Genomic DNA, 13,091 nt, shown 5'->3' with positions numbered 1-13,091 from the left:
AATGAAGAAAGTTATAAATAAAAAATCGGAACAGAGTGTTGCCTTCGATAGGCTATGAAGTTCCTTCTCTAAAAATTCGAAGTCTCTAGATTGAAATTTATAAGAAAAATTGTGAATTTTGGTGAAAGGTAGAAAATACATGAGAAAAATACGAAGACCATTGGGACATCCATCGGCAAAACTTGTCCCTTTAAACCAACCTTAAGCAATATATATATACAGGGTGGGCCATTTTAATTAATCCACGGAAATATCTGAAAAATGATAAAACATAGAAGAAATGTTTCAAGTACACGTTATATATTGCTAAGGGGGAAAACCAATTCCGCCAAAAGTACCCCTTCCCGCCCCCCGTAAATGGGGGTAACGGGGGGTAACTTTGAAATGTCAAATGGGAACATGGGTCGAGTAATACCTCGTTCGAAAGGTCTTGGAAAACTAAGTAACGCTGTACCAAAAGATGTTTCATATTGTGCACCAGTTTCAAAATGGCCGCCATGATATGGTTCGGAAACTCCAGTACCCGTAGTATGAAAACCATGGAAGGTAAATGAATGGAACAAAATTGAAATACGTAAATATCATAGGGCGTATCGAATGATGTAATCCCTGTGATCCCAGTGGCCTCCCTGAAGGGGTCTTGTGGGCTAACTTCAAAATGTCAATGTCCGACCGGACAACGGTTCGGGCGTACGCTTGACCTACCCAATGCTGTTTGGAAGGCAGACTTCATGCATAGAGAATTAGTGCACTAAGTTAACGCGGATGGCCACAGTTACATTTTGATTAACTATTAGCATTCATATCATATTGTGAGCTTGAGGGACGAAACGGTGTGTACGTATATCCCCGAAATGCTTTCTGAATAACCAGCACGCATTGCATAAAAGTTTCTCTTTTTTTAGTCACTACAGCGTCATCCTTACAAACAAATGTTTTAACCACACCATACCAATTTGTAAGGTTAGCCTTAATTTACGAATTAAAGTAGAGTTCTTGTTTGAACTTTCACTTTACTTTCCACCCCACTCACATACAGAGCGCAGGGAGAGATTATTTTGCAGGACTTGGATTTGTCTCTATACATTATGGCAATTTCACTCTAATATTTTTATCTCTGTTGTATTATTCTCGAGCCTTTGAACGCCTCCGTGGTTTTCCTATTTAATTTTCGTTATTTTCATTTATGTCTAACCGTATTCATACTATGGGCACTAGACGTTTTCTTAGACACAGTCACCATGTCTTTGCGATCATTTTGAAAACGGTGTCTCATGTCGAAAATGTTCTTACAGAAGCTATTTGATATTAATTTGTCTATGTAACGTGATGTTACTCGCTTCAAGCTGCTATTTGAAATTTTCAAGTTGGCCCCGGATACCTTTCAGTTGGCCCTTGGAGTCACCCCGACAACACCTCTCGATGTGCCTTACGTCAGTTAGCTACTCCAGTTTTTCTTTTGTTGATTTATCTCCAATCGCTTTCATACTACGGGTACTAAACCTTTTCTCTGACACGGATACTATGCTTCGGCGGCCTTTTGAGAACACTGCCATTTCTCATCAATCGTTTTCTCATGCAATATGTTAGATTTTGCAAGATTTATCGAACGAGGTACCACTCGACTCATGTTACTATTTGAAATTTTGAAGTTAGCCCCCAAGACCCCTTTAGGGAGGTCACTGGGATCACAGGAACCACACCGTTCGATATGCCCTATGATATTTACGTATTTCAATTTTGTTCCATTCATTTACCTTCCATGGTTTTCACACTACGGGTACTGGAGTTTCCGAACCATATCATGGCGGCCATTTTGAAACCGGTGCACAATATGGAACATATTTTGGTACAGCGTTTCTTAGTTTTCCAAGACCTTTCGAACGAGGTATTACTCGACCCATGTTCCCATTTGACATTTCAAAGTTACCCCCCGTTACCCCCATTTACGGGGGGCGGGAAGGGGTACTTTTGGCGGAATTGGTTTTCCCCCTTAGCAATATATAACGTGTACTTGAAACATTTCTTCTATGTTTTATCATTTTTCAGATATTTCCGTGGATTAATTAAAATGGCCCACCCTGTATATATATATTGCTTAAGGTTGGTTTAAAGGGACAAGTTTTATATATATACTTAACGGAAGAAAACTTAGAATGTACAGTGTTTAAGTATCCATTTTTCTTTTTCTGAATAATGAAGTTATATAATTTTACACGATGTAATTTTGATTGTTTGAGAACATTAAAACGAAAAAAAATATAATTATCCAACATTTTAATTATATATTTGTATAATTCCAGATATACCTTGACCATTTTACACTAAAATTTGCAACCAAAACAACAGGGAAAATAAATAATACAACAAAATAAATTAACTAACATAATAAATTATCATAAAGATTAACATAATAAATTAACTAACATTGATGTAACAATACTTAGAATTTAATTTTGCACAATTTGGTTTGGAAAATTCTTTCAGCGGTAATGATATGGAAATATGTCGAATTTAGTAGGTAGCATGTACATGAGTGATCTTTGGATTATTGTAAGTTTAGATTTTGGAATATCTAATACGATCACGTCTAATACGAATGTGTACTCGGAAATGAAGTGTGGGAAATGGAGAGTGATGTAGCTATATTAATATAAGGGTTGAAAAATATATTATGATGAAGGAAACGGAAGAACTATAGAGACTAAGCATTTTTTTAAATGAAGTTCTATCATTACACGAGCCAAATGCCAGAATTATTGCAAAGAAAAAGCTAACCATAAGTATCACAAAAAGTAACAACGAAGATAAGAAGTCATTGAAGATTGAACTTGTTACAAATAACTGGTGTGGAAGAAAAGATAACCACTTGATGGATTGGGCCATGGATTGAGCAATTACTTTGGAGTTTTGCATCTCTATTCAACACCGAAATATGGACGTACAATTTAACGTGGAAAACAAAATAAGCTCCCAATGGGAATAGACCCGAGGCCTCATCATCAAACTATGTAACACTAGTCTTTTAACCATGAGGCAGCCCGATAAACCATGAACTAAAATTGATACTGATCACCTGAAAGCACACACAAAACTCCTTAATCTTTAGCTTATCGGGCAGATTTTTAGTAAAATACAAAATTAGTATTTAAAATCCGTAGATCAGTCGCAAAAAGCCCTAAATCAACAAAACTAAGACCATTATATGCAGAATAAATTAGCAATACAGAATATATTATTTATGAACATTCGACGATTTGTTGCCTGAGGGAGGAGGACGGAAATTTCATATATGAAGGGCATGGTATGTTCTTATAATTACTTGATAAGTTCTCATTTAAATCTTGACGTTTTAAAAAATATATATAAATACGCTGTAGGATTATTCGAACAAAATAATATAGTGAAGTCACTTCCCATAAATATTAATAACCAATATATACACAATGGCATTGGGTGATGCATTCCCACAAAAGTAAATCTAAGGTACTTCTTTACAATAATAATAATAATAATAATAATAATAATAATAATAATAATAATAATAATAATAATAATAATAATAATAATAATAATAATAAAATTTTCGGAATAAGACTACGAAATAAACATGTAATTCCCGCACGAACTGGAACTTTATAAAATAAATATAATTTTATGTTATGAATTTTTTGTGTTTCTAATCTCAGTTTAAAATATAAACATTGTAGAAAGTTAAACGATGTGTGATATTAAGTTTATATTCAGATACTAGTTAAGGAGTAGGTATCAGGTACTTGCAATTTCCCATGTTTGCAGTAGATTTTGGTCCATAGTAATTTACTTTTAATTTTAGTACTTAATAAATAATCTGTTTACGAATAGAATTCAAATCCAATGATGAACCAAGTAATTTCGTCACTTCCAGTGACAACGCGAAAGCAAGGTTCTAAAAGTTGTATTTTTGATTCCTTATAGTATGAATGTTAAAATGAAGTTTTTCCATGCACTATGTCTCCTTACATTCCTTAGCTTTACAGTTTAGACAAAAGAGAATCAATACAAGACAAAGCCACTAAGTTTCATATGTAGCACACTTCTTTGGAACCTAACTGTTACCTGTATAAATTATGCACAATATACTTGCAGAAGAGAGTATTCCATGCTTTACCCATAATTCTCGTGACGGAGAATGTCCAATGTGCAGCTGGTTGATATCTACAGGGTCTGTTATAGAAGTTACTTTGGAAATTGAATCTGCTATCTGGCATAGTTATGACATTACGTAGCCAGCAAAAGCTTACTGTAATGTGGAATAAACTTCAATTGTCATACTATTTCTTATAGACTAATTTAAATTATACCACATTAAACTATGTGGTTTTACAGCATGATAAGGTTGACAAGACGATCTTTTTGTTGCGTAATATGTGATATACACTCATCGCACCAGCTCCTATCGCCAGTATTTCTGGCTTTCTAGACCGGAGTTCGCTACCTCCTAGTTCAAGTAGCTTTCCAATTGCCACACAATGCTGGGCTAACGTTAAAAATTTGTGCACGCTCCAAGAATCGAAGCCGATTACACTTGTACCAAAGACTCCCATAAAGATGGGAGCAATTTTTACCTTATAATATTAATTTTAGTCGGCTTATTTCTATTTCAATACATATTTGTCATCCAAGAAATCAGAGGTAAAAGGTGAAATACAAAGATTTCTCTTTTGTCAATAAGTTTCAACCGTACGAAACGAAAAAAAAAAAAAACTGGATAGATGAGCATCACTTAGAGTTACTTTCACCTCTTTCGGGAAGTCTTTAATACAAAAGCTAGCTTCATTCTCGTTCTGAGACTGTTTGAACTTATCCTATACTATATCTTCAGTAGTGAAAGGTGCTTGTTTACAAAAATAATAAAAAAAATAAAGTCTTTGGAACAAAACTCATAAAAGAAACAAACTGGTAATACCTCATTTGCATAATGACAATAGGTTTGGTTTTTCATACCAACTTTGAAATTCAAGATGGAAAGAAAAGCAATATTAATTCTTAAATATCAATAGAAATTTCAGATCATGATTACAACACAAAAAAGTCTTTTCTTTCATTTAGATGAAATTCTTTTTTAGGTTTTGCACTTTAATGATTCGCTGGTATTTAAAACGTTAACATTAAAAAATACCCAACCTGAATGAAAAACCAGAGGTCTTAATTCTTTCATTACTTTAATTTATTACAAGCATTATTAAGGCATCTTTGTAACTTTAGAGCTAAACACTTTTACTACAGGTTTCACGATCACCAAAAGACAACATGTAAGTTTTAATTCACGAATAAGAAATACTGAACTTAACAACTTAAACGTTTTCACACGAATACGGAGAAGCAATAAGAATTCTTTAAATTACACGCTTAATGTGGCCGATTAATTACAATGAGTATTTTGGTAAGTTTGTCAATGTTAAATGAAATGGTCATTAATAAAAGCAAGAGTGCTTTTAAAGGTTTACTCCTTTTTTGTGGTCCTCACATCAGCTAATCTTCTTGAAAAGCCAATTATTTATTTATGACTCATTCAAATAAGCTCTACATGTCAATGCATCAAAGCGCCTGAGATAATATTCTCTGTGTGAAATTATATATTTTGATGATTTTTATCTTCTAGGATTACTGGAAATAATTTTATGCACTACAAAGAGTTCACTTGGTTAATTAATATATTTACATATTTCAGTTAGATATATTGAGGTATACTGTTTATTGTTCCTATGTGTCATTGAGATTAAAATTTTAAAAATTCAGTTGGGTCCGCAGATATTCGTCAAGGGGGATTCTAGCACTCAATCTTGTATCTTTTAAGGACACGCGCGATCTTCGGTATATATATATATATATATATATATATATATATATATATATATATATATATATATATATATATATATATATATATATATATATATGTCGTAACACAATAAATGTGCACTTTTCTATAATGCCTTGTAGAAGGGAGGTTAAGACTCTGAAAGTGTTTGCCTACGCCACTGCCAGTTCTACACAGAATTCTGTAATATATGAAAGATCTTTGTATTTTAAATCTTCGCTTCATATACTTTTTGATCTGTGTATCTCGGAACAGTTAGGAAAAGTGTGTAACTATAATAGTGCATACTATCTATATTGCTATAGAAAGTCAAAATGAAGGGTAAGGGGAAAAAAGAAGGAATGTCACAAAACTATTTTCGAGAAAACTACGCTTTAATATTGAAAACCGCGTACAAAATGAATAGGGTTAGTGAAATCTTTTGCCCCTTTCCTTGGACATTTCGACATCTACATTTGCCCCATGCATGGCATATACAGACAAATAGTACCAAGAATCATCAACACTGTTAAAGCACCCGTTAAAGCAGACACATGGACATTCCTTGTTTTTCCCTTTACCCCACATATATATAATTTTAAATTCAAATTCTTTATTTTAAATGTTATTTGAAACCTGTATTATATATTAGGATAAAGGAAGTGAAAATGTGAGTTTTAAAGTCTTCTCTTAGAGCATGAAAATTTTAAAAAAGAAAATCACCAGCACACTACAGTCTCATTTAACCGAATCCCCATTTACCGAATTTTCAGGTTATCAGAATTGATAAAAAAGACTTTATTTGTGTATGACCCATTTTAAAACACCAACAATGGGTATAGTATTTGTTTTGGTCTAACAGTTATTTATCAAAGCGTAAGTTCTTTGTTACGATGCATTGGCTCTTGACTATACTTACCGACTACCCCGCCATCCCTGTTTATTTTTAGCACATGTCCTGTACTGTACTGTACTGTACAATTAAGAGACATCTACCAGTTGAGATTTGCATGCGAATATACAATACTGTACTATGTCAAACAACCCTGATTCCGCTTTAAGCAAATTTTTGTTCAACGGAAGTACTATTGGTCCCATCAAATTATGTTAAATGGGTTTCATAATTATTTCAAAACCAAATGCAAGAATTCTTTCTACAGTTATTTCTGGTATTCGTGTATTAATTACTACCGTAATAAAAATTATTGCATATAAATTTATTAGTTATCTGGATAAAATGCCATTCATACTTAACATTTATATTTTGGGTCCAACTGTAAGACGAGGAATCTTTTCATACGTAAGTAGGGCGGTAGGAGTAATAAACAATATTATAACTTTCTTGCACGACTTCGTTTTGTTCATTGACTGTTGTCTCCGTTACGATAAGTCCAATGGCTTACACATTCTGTTTACTGAAAATTCAAAATGAAACTTCAATAACGGGAAGTTGAAGTAAACCTACATAAAAAATAAGACTATAAAGAAAAGAAAATTCTAACTAAACGTGAAAATAACAAAAGAATAAGTAGCAAATTATAAGAAGTGTAAGAAGAAAATAAATCAAGAAAAAACAATAGTAGTAACACGTTTATTTATTTATTTATTTATTTATAATAGTCCTCTACAGAGCCAAACTCCATTTACAGAGGAACATTGGTATAGTCATATAATTACACATAAAATACATATATATCTATATAGTGAAAGAAAAAAGATTATACAAGTAAAGAAGGAAAAAAATAAAAGTTAAATAATAAAAACAAAATTAAAATATTAGTAGTATAAATATTTAAAAAAATTAAAAATATGAAAAATAGTCTCCAGTACAAGTTCAAAATTCATAGAGGTAACACTTCTTACTTAATTTATTGCTATTCCATACATAATGTCACTTCAAGATATTATTTTTGAGAGTACGTAAATATACAGAGATAGGATAACAGAAGTCAAGATCCAGAACTGATGAAACCAACTGATTGAATTTTTTACAAGCTCTAACTATGAATGACTCCTGGTGGATTGTAATGTCAGATCTCATTATGTTAAATACTAAATTCTTACGCAATGATCGTTTTGGGATATTGAAATTAATACATTGGAGTAAATTACAATTATCTTCCACTGAATTTACTGTTTTGTACAAATATATTTGTTGAATAAGAACACGTCTACTGTAAAGAGAATGCATATCAAATTTAAGTGAGAGAGAAGAGTGGGAGATCTTCTTTTTAGTTGCTGATACAGGATGCAATTTGAAATAAAGATATTATCTAAAGATTTAATTATTCCTGTAACTAATTGTAATTGTAGTTGTATTTGAACATTTGTATACTAATTCTTAGTTGTAACTCAGGCTATGAAGCAGCAAAATGTAAAAAAATTGGAACCAGCATGAAACGTGTTTGTCACTTGCGACAAAGTAGACACAGATCTAGATGTGAAATTTTGATTAGCTAAATTTATGTTGATTCATAAGCACTAACATTATTCTCTTTTTCTCATTTCAGTCCTTCTTCGGTCGCTCATATAACAATTTATCCTCCATATCAGAGTGCAAAAACAATGGACAATGTGTTATTAACAAGAAGAACAGGACGTCTTGCAAAGCGTGTCGCTTACGTAAGTGCCTCATGGTTGGGATGTCAAAGAGTGGTTCTCGATATGGACGCCGATCCAATTGGTTTAAAATCCACTGTCTTCTACAAGAGCAGGCAAATATGGACCCAAGCTTTCAAAACAAAGCTGCTGCTGGAATGTTATCACCAGATGTTGGTAGAGATCCTCGATTGCTCTCTGTGCCGCAAGGACTTTTACGTGCTGCCTCCAAAGAGGACTCAGATGAATACAAGAATTCTACATCACCATCCGTTAGTTCACCAGAATCACATAATTCAGATTCATCCGTTGAAGTAAGTGACAATCGGTTGGCCATCGGTAGTAGTGTTAGTGGGCTTCATCATAGAGGATTAGGGTTACCAAAACCAAATGGTGCTACGCCATCATCAATTCCCGGTATGGGTCAATTCTGTGATCCGAAAGACTTCTTCATGCCGTTACAATTTGCCTCTTTGTCGTCAATAGCACCAGTTATACCACCTGCATTCTTACCATCAGCATTTTCAACAGCCGCAGCAGCACAACAAAAATTTTTGTTTCCACCTCCTGCAAGTTACCTTTATCCCCCCAAACCTAATGATCTGTATAGTAAAAGAGTGTACTTGGACGCTATTCTGCAATCTCAAAAAGCGGCAGCACTAAATCATGAATCTTCACCATCACCACCTAGCGGGTTTAGTAGGGAAAGTCCCGAGCTTCAATCGAGACATCATCATCATCAACAACAACCACATCACCGTCAACTGGAACATAGTGAAGATGATCAAGATGATGATGAGGACGATGATGAAAATAGTCCGATTGATCTTTCGATGAAGAAGGCGAAGTGTTCGAGTGAAGCGAAACAAGAAATAGTTGATCAAGAAGACATCAGTGAAGTGAATAATGAAGAAAATAGTGGTGATGAAAATGACAGTGCAATGAAAAGTGATGAAGAAAGAGAAGGCACGCCGTTAGACTTAACAACAAAAACTTGAATTTAAACATTTCTGATCCCGAGTACGAATAGAGGGACAGAATTAAAATTATCTCATGAAGTGTTCAATAAATGTACATCCACTCTGTGGTAATTTTAGGGGATACATTTGTTTAAAACATTTGTTAAATAGGGGGATTATATTAGTTATTTTTGTCTACTGTTCATACCAAAAAAAAATTAGTTTGCTTCATGAAACAGATGTATACTATATTATTATATAGAAATAGTTACGTTTTGCAAGTCAGGTGGTATAAAGGATAAAGTTATATGTGTGTGCGTTGCTTATATGACATCATGTTGTAGTATACATTATCTGCAAATGTGGTAATTTGATCAACATGATATATATACAAGAAATAAGTACAATAAAACACTTCTTAGGAAGTAAAAATATGAAGCAATAAGAAGCAAGGATTATGAATGACAATAATAGTAAGAAAGAGTTAAGTGACCTTAAAATAATGGCAAAAGTTTGCTCCAAGCAGAATTTTCTAATAGTCTTTTTTTCTCTGTTTTACGAAAGGAAGATGATAAATATATACATTAATCTAAGATAGAGTATTTCTGGATGGCAAATGTACATAATATATTAGTTGAACATAAAAGTTTTGATTATTAAGCGAAGTATACAAAACTATGTTAATATTGGATATAAGACTGATTATGATTGACCATACTAGTAGATTCTATAAAAAAAATGTAAAATTGTATCAAAACATTAGGGAATTCCATTGTTGAATTAAAATCATTGAGCACAGAATCAGAAGAAATGAAACAAAATTAGATTAGTCCAAGGTTTGTTGTTTTAACATTATAGTTAATTCTGTTGTATTACAGACACACCAGTTGGCGAAGCCTGGCTTAATCTTATTAAAGCTAAAACTTGAATGGTACTTAATGGTACTCGTAATTATAATCTTTAACCCGCGATTTAGAAAGTCCTCAAATTTGATAATTAGTTACATACGGCTCTATATATTTAGGAAGAACATTACTTCTATATAACAATGCTGATACTATTTGATGAACGCTGTACAACTAAGTCAATTATTTCCTGTTGTAATCCCTTGAACAAATTTTTCTTCTAACTTTGTATACTTCCAAGCATTACTACAAGTTTATTGTGATAAAAATTTATTCGCATGGTAAGTTTCGATTTTTTATAACCTTGAAAATGTATTGAGATGCTATTAATCTTAATACGTACATATAGTTTACTATAATTTTATTGTGAATATAATATAGAAGATAATGGAGTTCCTTCATGAAGCACAGAAATAAACAATGTACGGCACTGTTTAACATCGTGGTTATGGAATTCATATTTCTGACCTAAACTTAAACTGTAAATTTGTGGTTGAAAGATTTCCTGTTCCGTGAAACAAGAGTTCGGCTACAAACTTAGCCTATTGCAATACTTAGTTCTGAGGAATATCATGGATTTAAAACTCCTATCATTGTTCGTTTGTTGAGAACTATCTGTTTTTAAAACAATGTCTTAATTTTCTGTGAAAGGAAACTAACTGGGATTATTTATGAACAAGACTATAAAGTTGTAAAAAGAAAATCTCATTTAAACATTTTCCATGAGCCTAGTTCTTGCTATTATTTATTTTTTTTCGTGTAATATTTATGTTTTACAGGTTGATAACCACAAGTCCATATATTACTATACTTGTAATTTTAAAGAGTATTGAAATTATTTATTTATGAAAAGAAATACAAAATTGTTATTTCAACGTATTATAATGACTAATGACAAATATGTAAAAATCTTTATATAAATGTTAAAATTACTAACAGACTTTGGAATTTAATCTTAAGTGTAGTACATACTATTACAAGTTGGTGTTATATAATCATATCTTATTTAACAAACGGTAGTGTGCATTTACACGATATATAATAGAATTCTAAAGAGAGAATGGAAAGCAATGAAAGTACATTTGCCAATCAGAAATATAGAAATCTCTGCTGGTCTGAGATTTCAAGAGTAAAACAATCTACAATACGTAGTATGGCCAGTATTTATGTGTATGTGTTCAAAAACACGACACTATAATGTTTCTCTAATTTATTTTCCCTTTGCCTAAAATGTTAGGTAACTTTATTAAGCTTTGACTTCTCTTAATTCAGAGTCAATTTTATGGAGAAAAAGTCGATAAAGGAGACTTATTTTTAGTCTAAAAGTAAATCAACGAAGTGTATACAATGTTTGACATTTTAAATACTCTATAGATTTTTTATATTGTATATTATATTCAGATTTGACACCATGTTGTTTGAAACATTAACTAAGATATTGATTGTAATGTCACAACTTCTTTGTTACTTTAGAAACAATAAGCATTCCAATACTACGAAGTTTCTACTCGTTACAGACATAAAATCATCAAGTTACTTCCATATAATTTTTACTGAATAGAAGTCTATAGCGAGTCATTATCTTGCAAATACACTTGGTAATATTTAACAAAAATAATTTATCTAATATATTGATATCAATACTTCTGGTAAGTTCAAAATTGAGTACCTCTTCATGTTATTTTAATTACTAATTTCTTGTTAGTTTCATAAGAAAAGCTTCTGGCTCAAACTCAGGACATGAAACATTTTGGTAAACAACAAGGTGCCTATAGGATTTCTTACGATTCTTCATGTCTTTCATTATCTTTATTGAATTAGATCATCCATCATTTTCACTTGCACTTTCATCAGTCTGTTTAAGCTTCAGAGCAACCTGTTGAGGTCTAGACTCTAATTTAGTTCATGAGTTCATTTGTAAATAATATAGATACTTACTGGATTAACACTCCTTTTATTTCAATTGCATTGAATTTGAGGGTTCTTTACTCATATAGTTACGTAGGTATTTTATATTGTTGTTATTGTTTTTCATTTACGTACCTAGGTATATTGAAAAACAATAGTCAAATCAGAATGTTATTTTAGCGAAGGGTCAAATTTTATTTTACTGGGAAATTATACGTGTGGATCAATAAAGAAGTAACTAGTTCATGTTTCTAATTTCGCCAAAGAAGATTTAATTGTATAAAAATTGATAGAAAAATAATTGTAATAAGCACCTATGTAAAATATATCGATGAAGGTGTAGTTGCAACTCTTAATATATGCATTGTTAAACAAAAAAGTGTTAGCGGGGTAGGTTTCTCAAGACTGTACGTGATATTATTTTCATCATATACAACATCAATAAATTGAACATTAAGAAAATATACGAGCCGCAATGCATTTATAAAATTAAAATCTGTCTACAACTAATTTTCATTAAATATTTAATTACCTCCCATGCTTATATAAATGCTTTGGAATACTGTTACTATCGAACATTAGCTTGTTTTGAATCTTAAACATGTTAATAAATTGATATTTTCGAAAAACATGATAGAGATGACACTGGTGTTAAAAATGTGTCAACGTTGCTCAAAGGCTATACAAATTTAAAGTATTAGGAGGCATTTTTCGTACATGCCCCAAACTTAATATTTATGTTTATTTATTGGAAGAATTTTGAATCATCCTAAATAGATTTTTTTTAATGAAACAGTTTTTATTAAAACAGAGAAGTTGTGATATTGCAATAATACGTGGTCAACTGTCATTCCAAGCAAATAATATATATTCAACAAT

The 13,091-nt window shown here is 31.9% G+C and overlaps 1 protein-coding gene across 1 annotated transcript in view; it reads left to right on the top strand.

Annotated features, from left to right (window-relative positions):
* The window catches only part of LOC145675796 (knirps-related protein-like), a 56,065-nt gene extending 43,391 nt beyond the window's left edge, over window positions 1-12,674 (top strand). The window contains exon 3 of the mRNA XM_081746498.1: window positions 8,353-12,674. Coding sequence (XP_081602624.1) covers window positions 8,353-9,438 — 1,086 coding nt within the window. The 3' untranslated portion in view covers window positions 9,439-12,674. The remainder of the gene's footprint in view (window positions 1-8,352) is intronic.
* The last annotated feature ends 417 nt before the right edge of the window (window positions 12,675-13,091 follow it).

The sequence above is a fragment of the Thermobia domestica genome, chromosome 18 (assembly GCF_964235325.1).
Source record: "Thermobia domestica chromosome 18, izTheDome1.hap1.1, whole genome shotgun sequence".
Classification (NCBI taxonomy): Eukaryota; Metazoa; Arthropoda; class Insecta; order Zygentoma; family Lepismatidae; genus Thermobia; species Thermobia domestica.
The sequence above is the reverse complement of the archived record's forward strand: the minus strand, read 5'-3'. Positions and strand labels throughout refer to the sequence as shown.